A 14,494-nucleotide genomic window follows, 5' to 3' on the forward strand; every position below is an offset into this window, starting at 1 on the left:
CCTGGCTTAGCTGAATCCTGCAATAAGAGGAATAAACCTGAATGTTTTCTCTCTAACTCTGTACTGCTACAGAGTTAGAGTTGCACCTGTGAATAAAGGTGGCTTGCAGATAAAGGCCATCAGCCCATGAATTTTGCAAAAGCAGTTCTGCACGCATCAGTGGGAATATATTATCTTACTTGACAGACAAAAAAACAAAACTTCTGGGGTTGAGGTTGTATTAAGAAGTGCTATAGATATATGCTAAATTCTGGGTCAGAAGAGATGGGAAGATGTTACAGTTTTGAAAGAGTTAGATGATCCAGTGGAATTTCAGGATTTCTTATGCTTCCTTCTGTAGACAGAGGGAACTGGCAGAAGAGTTGCTTTGCTCTTTGGTATTTTTAGTTGCTTTTCTTTGTTTTGCCTTTTTAAAGCTTATTCTCCCTTCTTTTTCTTTTACTCTTTTTCTTTTTTTTTTTTCTTTTTCTCCCTTTACTTTATTCTACTTAAAAATATGTGTCCCTTGTGGTGCTTTATTTTCCTAGTTAATTTTTTTCAGTCCTACATATGTAGGTTTCTCCAGAAGTAATGCCTCCTATTTATTTTCATGGGAATGACAACTGATACAAAAAGCACAATAATACTACTTGATAGAGCAAATTCTCAACAAAACACTATTTTTTGAACAGAGTCACCACCATTAGCCAATTTGTGCAGGTGATCTAGCTGACTGTGACTCTTCATTTCATGGTGTGACAACTGTGCATGGCTGTCTGGAACTTGGCTTGTCTTTTACATTGCTCTTGCCACTGCTGAAACACACCACCTCACTGTTTGGTCTTTATAAACATTCATCAAGCGTTGATAAATATCAGCGGGTGCAACTTCTTCCGCATGGAGGAATTCAGTGACACACCTTTGCTTCATACCCACTTCCATATCAGGTGTCATTCTGTCAGATTGCCCCTCTGCTGCCATTTGTCCAGTGGTAACAAAATGTAACGGAATATGGGTGAGAAGGTTCAACCTCTACCACCAAACCACTGATAACTGTCTCTGGTGTCATGGGCCAACATAATAAAATAGGAGGCATTATTTTCAGAGCAACCCTCGTACTTCCTATGTTTTCTAAATTGGTGTGAAAGTTTATGCAATTTGGTAAATGCTCTCTTCATTACTAAAACTCTCTTCATACTAAATTATTTTACATTTTTGAGGTGGAGGAAATAAAGTGAACTAATGCATTTGAATCGTCATTCTTTATTTCCCCAGGCTCTAAACCAAGCATGGAGCAATTTATTGTTCTGTTACACTCAAGTGGGATTCTTTTTGAATAGATTCTGATTACACCTCTACTTTGGGTACAACTGCATCAGTAACTCAATGGGCAATGATACAACTGTTTTAACAAAAGAGAACATTTTAGAAAAAAGAAAGCCATTTTGAAGCTTTAGTACTTTTCTGACTTAGCTATTGTTTTAAGTGATTGCTTTCAACATTATTCTCCTTGCAGGAATTGGTATTTTTATCTGCAGTTCTTTAAAGTGACCCGCTAACCATATCCCAGATGACTATTTTCAGTGTCAACAAGTGGATGAGCGTCCTTGTCCTTTGCAACCATCTGACAAAGAAGAGATCACAGTCCAAAAAGACAGCTCAGAGAGCATCAGTGCTCTTTTACCCTTACTGTCTCAAAATTGCCTGTCTTGAAGAACAGTTTTGTCGGAGGAAACCCAGCCATGTGCAGCAGAGCCAGGGAGCTTTTGCCTATAGTGTGTCTTGATTAGGTGCTACTTCAGGCACTTGGGGCCATTTCAGATCCAAAGAATCTGAGAAGCGATCCAGAATCCAGAAGATTAAATCAGATTCCCATAGCTGATTTAGATACGTAGGGGCAAAAGCATCCACTCCAACATCTGTGTAAAGCAGGGGCTTTCATCTTAGGGATTTCTTCACCTTTCACATTTTCTTGAGCTGTATTTTGGGAACCATTGGGACCCATCTATCTACAGTGCATCTCTTTTGCCTGTATTCAGTGTCTGACAGCCCTGTATGCTTGGAGGAACAAGACAGAGCTTTTAAAACATTAATTTGAGAAGTTATCTTTACTTGGTGGTCTGTTGGAGAGATCAGAATTGAACTTGGCTTTCCCAGATCCTACAGTCCAAATATCCTTTCTTTTTTCTATGGCAGAGCTAGAGGAGTAGATCAAGTAGGAGTTGTCTCTGCATAATGTGGGAACTCATAATAATGAAAGTCTTATCATCTTGCTCTTGTGAGCTGAAAATATTAAGTATTAAATACAGTGTGCCTACAGTTGTGCTGTGTTTCTTATTGACTTCAGAAACCTAAGCCTTCAAAAAGCATAAAATAAAACTAATTTAAAATGAAATGTTAAATAAAATTTGGCAGTTCTGTTTATCTTCTGGTATTGGAGTTGTTTGAGGGTTGTTTTCTTTTTAAAGTTTTTTATGATAACAAGAGAACAAATATTATGGGTTTTTTTTTTTTGGGGGGGGGGGAGGGGAGGGAGGGATGGGAAAGGAATCAGAAATTCCCCCCTAATTACGGAGCTTCAGAATCCATGACACCAAAGATCACCAGAATGACAGTATGTTCCTCAGATCTGGCAGTGTTTCAGACCAAGAAAAACCATGTACTGAGGAGCAAGTTGTCTTGGCATGATATCAGAGCCCTGTAATGGAGCTGTTACCAACACTCCTTTTTCCTGTTCTAGCAGTATAATTAAACAGTTAACACATTTCAGAAATAATGGTATAATTAATGTAATTAAGCAGGGCCTCTTTCACTAGAAAATAGGGTGGTAAAGCAGCACTGCTGTTTCTCTGATGTGAGAAATGCCCCTTTATTTTCATCTGCATCTTTCACCTGTTTACACAGAGGTAAAGAGCAAGGCCAAATTTTTAAAATTGCTCAAAGTGCCATTTTCAAAAGCTGTACCCCAGCAGCACACGTCTAATTGGGAAACTGGTGAGCTCTGGTCTTAGAAAAAAAGACTGCTTAGACGATTTGGAAAACCCTGCCCCAGATCTGCCTTACGTTTTTTTGCCCTGGTTTTACTCAGCTGACCTGATGTGTTCATTTCAACAGACCTCTCCCTCAGATGAGGCCAGCAAGAAGCAGCTTTTAATGCCCCATCGCCCGTCCGTGGACCACTCGGATGAACCCTTCCAGAGACAGAGGGCAGTGAGTGCTGTCAGCATCATCACCAGTGCCCTGGAAGGTAAGTCATGTCTTTGTCTCCCTGCCCAAAGCCAAGTGTGTCTTGGTTGGCAGGAAGAAAGCAGCAAGTAAAACCTTAAGGTTAAACCTTTTTGTTTTTGGGAGAAAATATTGCAGAAATATTACAATCCCTATAATATGAGCAATGCCTTAACAGAAGGCTGTGTAATCTTACCATAGACATAAACATCCTGACAAAATGCTGGTGTTATAATCAAAGTTGGATCTGCTAACATTTTGTTTACTCTCGGCCTCCGATGCACAGAGAGCTAACCAAGATGAAGTGTAGCGGAGCACAAGACTATGCATACAGTTACAAGTATTATACCATCATAGAATGGTTTGGGTTGGAAGAGACCTCAAAGCCTTGCCATGGACAAGAACACCTCCCACCAGCCCAGGCTGCATACAGCCCCATCCATCCTGGCCTTGAGCACCTCCAGGGAAGGGGCATCCACAGCTCTCATGGCAGTGCCAGTGCCTGATTTCCCTCTGAGCGAAGAATTTCTTCCTAACAGAATCACAGAATCACAGAATTGTAGGGGTTGGAAGGGACCTCTAGAGATCATCGAGACCAACCCCCCTGCCAAAGCAGGTTCCCTACACCAGGTCACACAGGTAGGCGTCCAGGCGAGACTTGAATATCTCCAGAGAAGGAGACTCCACAACCTCCCTGGGCAGCCTGTTCCAGTGCTCCGTCACCTCACCGTGAAGAAGTTCTTACACACATTCGTGCGAAACTTCCTGTGCTGCAGCTTATGTCCGTTTCCCCTCGTCCTGTCTCCACGTACCACTGAAAAGAGACTGGTCTCACCGCTATGGCCGCTACACCTCAGATATTTATAAACCTGGATCAGGTCCCCTCTCAGTCTTCTTTTCTCAAGGCTAAACAGACCCAGTTCACTTAGCCTTTCTTCATAGGGGAGATGCTCCAGCTCAGAGATGCTCCATTATTGAATACTTCTTAACAAGAGGAACATCAGATCAGAAGAAAAAGTTTCACAGGCTTTAGGTATAATAATAGCTCTATGTTTGGCTTGGAACAGCCAGTCCAGAAATCCCTTCCCCCTTTTGTTGCTTGATTTCTGCTCTTGACTCCTGGGAAAGCCATTGCTTCTCTTTTGTCCCCAGACATTGCAAAGCCTTGCAGTCAAGGAGGGACCTACTTTTTTTTTTGTTTAAAAATAAGAGGGAAAATGCCTCCAATTTTACTCTTCCTTTTACAGGTGTCTTTCAAAAAATATTCAGTATGTAGTAATTTTCAATGATTAGAAAGGATGTGAGTTCTTAAATGGTTTAAGCTATTTTAATGCCTCATCATTACCAAAAGAGGATGGCCACACCTTCTTCCTTCCCCATTCCTGCAGTATGATTGGGTTGCACAAAAAGTTGATTTTCAGTGAGCAGGATTAGCTCACCCACGAGCTACAGGAGTACAAAGGACAGAGGAACCAGATGTAGTTGAGGGGGACAAAACTATCTGCTTATCAACAACCTGGGCTTAAAAAAGCTTTGTTGATTGTAGAGTTTCAGGGGAGAAGCAGCACATCTGATGTGGGCATTGTGGGCATTGTGAAGGTATCAAAATCAGTGAGAGTGGAATACACAGGGTTGGTTAGAAATGATCATGAGGAGTATGCAGATAAATGGGTTCTTCTGGTTCTACCTGGAAAGCTAAGTCCATTAGGAAGTGGCTACCTCAAAGTCTTCATTGCTTTCAGAGGTAGGTTTCTGAAAACAATGCAGAATAAGGATTTTGCATGGAAATTGTTTGGGTTATGAATGGTTCTCACACATCATTTTAGGCTTTCCTATCTAAACCCTGTGTTTGGAAGCTGGAAAGTAAGAGTTATTTGTTGGGAGCAGTTTTGCTTCCCAGAGATCTCTGGGCAGTGCAGGTGTTTCTGCAAAATCTGTATGTTTAGGGCACCAACCAATATTTTGAAAATGTGCTAGAAAGCACCTAACACTGCAAATCTGTTGTCCAACGAAGGAAAATGCTTTTAGAATGCATCCTGACTTGAGAAAGGAGGCTGTTTATGAACTGATTCAAATAACAGGCTTGGCTGAAGCTTTCCTGTTATCACCTCAGGTTCTAATTATATAGACTAAAACTGTTATACAGCATTCCATGCCCATAAAGGAATCAGAAAAGGAAAGCATTAAGCAATTCTGTTAATCATAATCATTCAGCCATTAACTGTCTTTTCTGGCTTTTCTTTTTCATCATTTAACACAAATTATACTTACAAAGCCATTTATCTTCTTTTGTGCTCAAATAAAATGAACATATAAAAGTTCTATTTTAAATAACACTTTAAAAGTACCTTTAAAAAGAACATTGGAGCTTTAGTACCACATTCAAACTGCACTCCCCTGATTTTGAGAGGAAATTGGACACTTAATGCTTTTTTTGGATTAAACATCAAGAACAGAATCCTTCTGATAACCAGTGATACTCTGGCTCTTAAAACAAAGTATCATTGGCTATGGTTCTCATAGGCAATCTTCAACCACCTTGATATTTCCTGGAAAAAAAACACTACCAGGCCCACACAGTCCACGAGGTTCCTGCTGTGCATTGAAGATAACTTGTTGATGCAGATGGTTGAGCAGACAATGAGGAGAAGTGTGCTTTGTTCTTACAAGCAAGGAAGGACTGGTTGGGAATGTGGAGGCTGGGTGCAGTTCGGGATGCAGCAATCATGAGATAGTGGAGTTCAAGGTTTTATGTAGAAGAAACCAGGCAATAAGTAGGATGCCAGCCCTAGACTTAAGGAGTGCCAACTTTGACCTCTCCAGAAACCAACTTAGAGGTATCCCATGGGTTAGAGCATTGGAATGTAAGGGAGCCCAGGAGAGTTTGTTAATGTTCGAGCAGCACTTCTTCCAAGCTCAAGACTGGTGCATCCCTAAGAGTAAGAAATCAGGCAAAGGTGACAAGAGACCCGCATGGATGAGCAAGAAGCTCATGGAAAAACTCAGATGGAGGAAGATCTATAGAATGTGGAAATGGGGTCTGGACACCTGGGAGGAATATAGGAATGCTGCCAGAGCATGCAGGGATTCAAAAAGGAAGACTAAGGTTCAGCTGGAATTAAACCTGATGGGGGAGGTCAAGGACAACAAGAAAGATTTCTTCAAGTATATCAGTAGCAAAGGGAAGACTAGAAAAAATGCGAGTCCACTTCAAAATGAGGTGAATGCTCTGGTAACGGAGGACACAGAGAAGGAAGAGATAGTGAATGTCTTCTTTGATTCGGTCTTCACTAAGACTAACCATAGGGGATCTCAGTCCCTGGGAATAAGAAGTCTGGGAAAAGGAAGATATCCCCTTGGCTGGGAAGGATCTGATCAGAGATTGTGTAGGCAAACTTGATGCGCACAAATGATGCAACCATGAGTGCTGAGAGAGCTGGCAGAAGTGACAGCTAAGCCACTCTTTGTCAACTTTGAAGGTTTGTGAAGAAGGGGAGAGGTGTCTGAGAACTGGAGGATAGCCAGTGTCACTCCAGTCTTCAAAAAGGGCAAGAAGGACGAGTCAGGAAACTAGAACAATCAGCCTCACTTCTGTCCCTCAGAAAGCGATGAAACAACTTGTTCTGGATGCCATCTCCAACCAAACGGAAGAGAAGGTATCAGGAGTAGTCAACATGGATTCACCAGGGGGAAATCATGCTCAACTAGCATGGTAGTCTTCTATGATGTCATCACCAGCTGAGTAGATGGGAGGAGAGTGGTAGATATTGTGTACATTGAATTCCGCAAAGCTTTTGACACAGTTTCCTGTAACATCCTCAAAGACAAGCTTAGGAAATGTGAGATAGAGCAGTGGACAGTGAGCTGGACTAAAAAATGGCTGATTGGCAGAACTCAAAGGATGGTTACCAATGATAAAGATTCTAATTGGAGGCCCGTAACTAGCGGTGCTCCCGGGGGGTTGGTGCTGTGTCAGGTCTTGTTTAACATCTTCATCAGTGACCTGGTTGAAGGGATAGAATGCACTCTCAACAATTTTGCTGAGGAGAGCAAAATTGTTTTCAACAATTTGCTTTCAACAAGACCTGGACAGATTGCACAGTTGAGTGGAGAGAATCCTGATGAGGTTCAACAAGAGCAAGTGTAGAGTCCTACTCCTGGGGTGAAACAACCATATGCATCAGTACAGATTAGGGGCTGACCTGCTGAGAAGGAGCTGGAGCTCTGCGGAGAAGGTCCTGGGTGTCCTGGTGGACAACAGATTGGCCATGAGCCAGCAGTATGCCCTGTGTCTAAAAAGGTCGGTGGTACACTAGGGTGCATTAAAAAGAGCATGGGCAGCAGGGTGAGGGAGGTGATCCTTCCCCTCTACTCTGTGATGGTGAGACTGCATCTGGAATACTGTGTCCAGCTGTGGGCTCCTCAATTCAAGAAAGACAACTGCTGGAGAGAGTCCAGTGTAGGGTTACAAAGATGATTAGGGGTCTGGAGCATCTCTCATATGAGGAAAAGAGAAGACCGAGAGGAGTTCTTATCAATGCTTTTAAATATCTAAAGGATGGGAGTTAAGTGGATGGGACCATATTCTTTTTGGTAGTGCCCAGCAACAGGACAAGGGGCAGTGGGCACAAACTGGAACATGGGAAGTTCCATTTGAATATGAGGAAAATATTCTTTATTGTGAGGGTGACAAAGCTCTGGAACAGACTGCCCAGAGACGTTGTGGAAATTTCTCTGGAGATATTTAAAACCCACCTGGGCATTTTCCTGTGCGACCTGCTGCAGCGAACTGCTCTGACAGTGTGTTGGACTGAGGGATCTCCAGAGGTCCCTTCAAACCCATACTATCCTATGATCCTGTAAATCAGCTCTAAATATTGGATTTGAGCTCTTTTTCTCTTAAACACTTTAAAACTCTTCATTTTAGATTTTTCTAAAATGAGACCTGACAATGAAAACAGCTATGTTCCAGTCTAAGTTAAATGAAGACAGTTTATTCTTTTAACCGCTTGAACTTGCCAAACTGGAAAACAGAGTGCAGATCTATGTGAAATACTAGCCTTTGCATATGCAGTGTGAATTTTTCTCTTTACTTGTGACTCCTTTGAAAGGTTACTACTTCCAGAATAGGCCACTGTCTGCTAAGTACAATTAACTGGCAAAAAACCCAAAGTACATAATTTGCCTGTTAGGATAGAAATATTTTTGTCCTAAAAAAGAAAAAAAAAAATGGTCCGGGGTAATTCAAGAGTCTGCCTCTGTGTTGTAAGTCATATTAAATGTTTCCTTGTCATATAACTCAGTGTGCATTGACTGTTATTTTACTGCTTGTGTCTTAGAGCTTGAGGAATCACACCAGAAATGCCCTCCGTGCTGGAACCACTTTGCTGTTAAATTTCTCATTTGGGATTGCTGCCCGTTTTGGCTTTTAATCAAGAAATTTGTCAAGTTTGTGGTAATGGACCCATTTACTGACCTCACCATCACCCTCTGCATTGTGCTGAACACACTCTTCATGGCCTTGGAGCATTATAAGATGACAAAGGAGTTTGACCACATGCTTTACATAGGCAATTTGGTAAGTGAATATAAAGGTGAGATGTCATTTGAGGAATGTATTTGTTGCTTTTTAAAGTTTTGGCTTAGGTCTTGGGAAGATTCTCTTTTGATATGCTGTCAGCATTGCTTTGCCTATTTCATGTCAAGCAAGAGCGCACTGTCACCTCTTCTGGCGTTTAAAAATTACTGTTAAAAATATTTTTAATTTCAGAAGAATTTGTACTGGAAAAGACACAGGATATCTAGCTATGACATGGTGGAACTGCCCCCTAAAAGTAGTACAAGCAAGATTTACTATAGGACCAGAAGAAGGTCTGGAGTACCCTGGAACGTGGGCCTTGCTAAGTCTGAATTTAAGAACCTCAAAGTGTAGATGAGAAAAGTCCTTTATTTTTATAAAAAAGATGGCTCTCAAGCTGGGATTCACCTCGCCCAACTTGGGATATTTGCAGCATAGGAGTCTCTGTCGGAGCTGATTGCATTTAAAGTCAATGGAGAGAAATGGACAATTTTAAGCCACAATTAATTTGATGTTTTTAAGATATTTACTTTTGGATAAGGTGAACTGTGCCCTGTAAGCCACTGATTTCAGTGACCATTAACTGCAAAAGGAGCATGCACAGATGCTGCAGATGTCATGTCTGCACTGAGATGCATCCTACACTGGCAGGTTTAGGTGGGCGGTAACAATGATCACAGTTCTTGTACCAGCACCAGTACGCACAATGCAGCTCATGTTTTTTTTCTTTTCTTTTTTTTTTTAATACTACTCCTTCTTGTTCTTATCTGCAGACCTCCTCAGGCAGATTGAAGGTCTCTCAGCCTGTGGAGCCAGTCCGCAGGTTTTCTGCTGCTGTGTCCTGGCAAATCTCCCTGTCGCTATGCTGGGAAAAATTAGGTGTCTCCTTTGGCTGCTCCAAACCCACACTCTACTCCTTTGTGGGAAACAGTAGATAAGCGTAGCTTGGAAAGTCACCCTGCAGAACTGCACCCAGCTCCTCTATGCAGCCAGCCCACGTTGTGGGGATGTTGCTCAACCATTTGTGGCCTTCTCAGATGACTCCTCAGATGATAAAAAAAAAAATCCTTTGGACCCAGCATCCGTGACAGCAGGTGGCAATGCCGCCGTCCCGCCCTCTGGCTGGTAAATGCGTCTGTTCCTTGCTCTGCTTTTGACAGAGCAGCTTCTCTCTTTGCCAGACCACGGGCAGCAAATCTCCAGCCCCTGGCATCCCTCCTGCCCACAGGGCTCCCAACAAGGCTGATGGAAATGGAGACGATGAGGAGAGGGGGGGGGGGGAAATCGCAAAGGAAATTTTGGTGAATATTGCAAAATTTTGCAGAAGATGGTGTGCTTCACCCTGAGCTTCTCAGCACTGCCTGGAGCTGTTTTGATTTGTGTTAAAGTGTAAAATAAACAAAACAGCCTGCTGCTTATGTTTGGGAGTAGGCTGCTGGCCCTGGGCTGCCCTTCCTCTCAGATGCTAGCATGGGTGAGAGGTTCCCCCCACCAGATTTCCTAAGCCCTCTCATAACAGGAATGGTTGCGAGCAGAGCAGGTCAGGGAAGGTAATTCCATCCTGTGGAGGATTTTGCAAAGTCATTTGTAATGAAAATTGAGTGTGTTTTTTTGCAATTCGCCCTGTAAGGGATGGCAGCCCCAGCTCCAGGGCAGGCTGCCAGGTGCCTGCTTCCCCTAAGCCACCAACTGCCAGAGCCTCCTCTGCGCCCACACTGAGCTCTGAGCTCCTGCCATCCCATCTAACCCTCTTTGAGTGATTACACCAGCATTAGATGGGGGAAGATATTAAAAAGGGCACATCTTTGGCATTTTTTCCTCCAAATAAGTGTTTCTGAAAGAAATGAGAGTGGGATATGAATTTGCTATCTGTGAGAGTAGTCTGCCTGCTAGGCGTTGGAGATCTCCCACTGTGATGGTGCTATCTCCATCGACCAACTGTGTGGCACTTACTTCCTTTGGGCCTCTATAGCTTATCACTTTCAGCAACCAACATTTCTAAATGCCCTCACAAGGCCTGACCAGCACACACACAGCTAGATGATGTAAGGCAGGTAAAATGAGATTTTTCTCAATTTCTGTGTTTCTTTAGAAATGGAGACATTACTGCAGAGCAGGTGGAGAAATTTATTTATTAATTATTTATTTGAGAGAAATTCCTCTAAGTCCCCACTGGCACATTCACAACCACAACCAGTAGGATGGCAAGCTCATAGAATCACCAACGTTGGAAAAGACCTCCAAGTTCATCCTGTCCAACCACTCACCTACCATCAGTCTTTCCCTTCTAAGTCACGTCCCTTAATACGACATCTAAATGTTTCTTGAGCACCTCTAGGGTCGGTGACTCCACCACATCCCTGAGTAGTGCATTCCAGTGCCTCACCACTCTTTTGGGCAAGAATTTTTTTGTAACGTTCAACCTTAATCTGAACCTGGTGCACCTTTAAGCCATAGTTATTCTTTTGCTTTCCAGCCTTTATCACTGCAGCATCCAGCTCCTCATATAATCCCAACAGCGGCTAACCAGGTGCCAGCAATTTGATGACTCCCATTTGAAATTTGTCACTGATGCACGTACATGGCTCCTGATGCCTATAAGATGGCTCAGACATTTTTTCTATTTTGCTATGACATTTCCTTCTCAGAAGGCTATTGATTAAAAAAGATTCAAGCAAAGGAAGCAATCCTCCTGAGTCATTTCTCTGCAAGGCGGTTACACAATGTAGGCAGCACGATGGTGTGGGTTTGCAGGCAGTCCCCTGGATATGATTTCACAGCCATCTAGTTTGGGCTGGTTTGCTGTCCTTAGGGGAACTGGGGCATTCAGGTGGGAATCTCTGCTATCTCCAGCCACAGTGACTCAGAAATTGCGTGTCAATTAGGAAACAGAGATGGACCACTGTGTTGGGTTCTTGGTATGGGACACTGATAGGATGGCACTTCACACTGACACAGTCTGTAGTACTCTTTCCCTGACAAGGAGAATATATTTTACATAAGGAGCTGTGTAAAATGGCTATGGGAACAATCCAGCCATTCACTCCTGAAGCATTATAGGATAAAATCAGACTTTCTTCAAATGCGAGCTGTGATTTTTTTTATTTTATTTTTTTTAACTCCTTATCACCTTAATTATAGAGCCTCAACTTTTCCCTTCCACACAGTGGTGAGTTTCTCTTATTTCTTACTTAGAGCTGATCACTTTTGCTGAGATAGGTAGAGACATTTAACATATGGGAAAGAAAATATTTCTTCTTGAGTGTTTGTTACTGCTATATCAGTTCTGGTGTCCCCTCTTTTTGACATACACAGTGCACTGATATTGACTGCTGTGTAGAAAACCACGTGCTTTGATATAAAAGTGCAGCAGAGAACTTTTCAGAACATGAAGCTCTGTGCACTTGAGCAGGTACTTAGGATGGAAATGAAACTGTGAGTACAACACGATGCTCACATTTTCTCATTTTAAGCTGTCGTATTTATCCTGATACTTAAGGAGTGCATCTGAAAGGATCAGATCTGATTCTCTCAGATGCTTTGCAGGAATGGGTTAAAATTGAATTTGCTGTCTGAATTTGCAGACTTCCTCTGTCTTCTTTCCATGCCTTTTAGGCAATATTTATATGTTGTTCTAAAGAAACATGTTCCAATTAAAAGCTCCACTCTGTGACATTTGAACTGTGTCATAAATAAGCAGTGCGTCTTCAAGATGCTGTGAGAAGAAATCTGCTGGAAGTATTTGTAAAAATAAAAAAATGAAAAATAAAAGGGTTCAAATTAGGGTCTCTAATTGCCTTTGGGGCCAGGAAGAGAGCTCAGAATGGCTGGAGGCTTGAGCTGGTATTGACAGTAATAACAAAATAACAACGGATAATACAGCTGGTACGCTGCAGTCCAGATATCCCTTTAAAACTCCCACTCCATTCATTCAGGTTTCTCCACTGAAATAGATTTAACCTTTATAAAAGGCACCTTTACGCTTTCTTTTCTACCACTGAGAACATGCAGGCGACAGAAGGCGATGTAAGTGTCTGTCCCCATCAAGGGCTGAACCCAGACATCGCCGAGCATCGCTGCGAAGAGACCAGACAAAGCCAGAGCTGTAGCACTGATAAAGAATCAACCGTGAAAGATGACGTATTTGCTCTCAACGTGTTTTTGGCTTTCCGCTGTGCTCACCTGTGACTGTGGAGACTGCGATAAAGGAGGGACGTGTGGAAGGCTGTTTTCACTTTGCGTTTTCTTTCTGCAGGTCTTCACTGGGATTTTTACGGCAGAAATGATCTTCAAAGTAATTGCCCTTGACCCCTACTACTATTTTCAGCAGGGATGGAACATTTTTGACAGCATAATTGTTATACTGAGCCTGATGGAACTGGGTTTATCCAGCATGGGGAACCTGTCCGTGTTACGCTCCTTTCGATTGGTAACGGTCTCATTCTGCTCTTACCCCTCTCCTTGCATTACATATAAGCTCTGAGATGAATGCAACATATTTTCTTAAAGAATGCATCCAGTAATAAAGACTTTAACTGCTGCAAACTGGTGAACAGTACGTGACACTAATTATATGTGCTGTGGGATAAATGGAATTGTTCCAGATTTGCATCAGGGTAAATGAGAACATAATTTGATTCCTTCTAGCCGTGCCAGGTACTCGAGGCGCACTTTAGATGTTTGAGATGCAATTTGTAATAAAAATCTGCTTTTTTATACCTGTACACCTGTTAGAACAACCAGCAGATAAATGATGGCCCCCAAAATGCAAGAGCTAGTAACATGTCTTTTTGGAAGTTGTTATTCCTAAATTATATTATAAACATGTCACCATTCTTTTAAATGTTGTCAAAAGAGAATGTCTTTGAATTATTCACAGAGAGATTTTTTTTTTCTAGAGCTGATCAGCATAACACAGCATCTGTCTTTCACGGAACTCCTTAGCTGTCAGTTCCTTTGTTATGCATGGGATAGTGGCATTCGATTAATGAGAGACTGTCGGCATATTGGAACAGAAAAGTCGTTTCCTTGCCAGCCTGACATTTGTGTTGCACTTCATGTACCAGGATGTCCATGTTAATCATTCTGGCCATGATGTGGCTTCAGAAAGACCAGGAAAATAAGCCCTTATGGTTACATTTAGAGGAAGGCTTTTTTTTTTTCTTTTTTTTCCCCCTTTTCTAAAATTCTCTTTGCTGCTCAAAAATGCAAATTTTCCACTGCCGCTGCTGGGCCCTGAGAGCCTCCTGTCAGGTTCTGAGCAATGCCTCTGCAGTGGGGTTAAAATTAAGCCTTCAGCTGAAAACACAGCACTAGGAACAGTTTACATCCTTAGAATAGGTCTTTGGTGGGACATGGGCTATGCTCAGCCTTTGTGATCCTTGGCCCAGAGGTGGTTTTCACTCTGGGAGCTATCAGCTACCAGCATCAGGCTGAGGCTTGCAGTGAAACACAGTGGAAATGCTTCTCCCATTGCAGTATCGAACCCTAAGCCCTCTCCCTGCAGATGCTTGTCAGGCTGTTTAATTTGAGGAGGAAAAATAACCCAAAGGAAAATACTGAGACATGAGACTTCCTCCTTCCGTTCCCCCCAGTGATATCAGGGAACTGAGCTCAAAAATCACATCTGTCTAATAAGGCAGAGCAAAGCTCCTGAACGCTTCGTTCTCACCCAGGAAGCACAAGTGATGTTTTATTAATAGACGTAGTGAG

At 42.4% G+C, this 14,494-nt stretch overlaps 1 protein-coding gene across 4 annotated transcripts in view; it reads left to right on the forward strand.

The window, feature by feature from the left end:
* Nucleotides 1-14,494, forward strand: part of LOC100543777 (sodium channel protein type 5 subunit alpha-like) — a 202,847-nt gene that overhangs the window by 102,970 nt on the left and 85,383 nt on the right. For all 4 annotated transcript variants that reach the window (XM_085226971.1, XM_085226970.1, XM_085226972.1 and 1 more), the window contains 3 exons: nt 3,094-3,226; nt 8,544-8,782; nt 13,038-13,211. In XM_085226971.1, the coding sequence (XP_085083097.1) occupies nt 3,094-3,226; nt 8,544-8,782; nt 13,038-13,211 (546 nt within the window). The remainder of the gene's footprint in view (nt 1-3,093; nt 3,227-8,543; nt 8,783-13,037; nt 13,212-14,494) is intronic.

The sequence above is a fragment of the Meleagris gallopavo genome, chromosome 6, assembly GCF_905368555.1.
Source record: "Meleagris gallopavo chromosome 6, MGAL_WU_HG_1.1, whole genome shotgun sequence".
Lineage (NCBI taxonomy): Eukaryota > Metazoa > Chordata > Aves > Galliformes > Phasianidae > Meleagris > Meleagris gallopavo.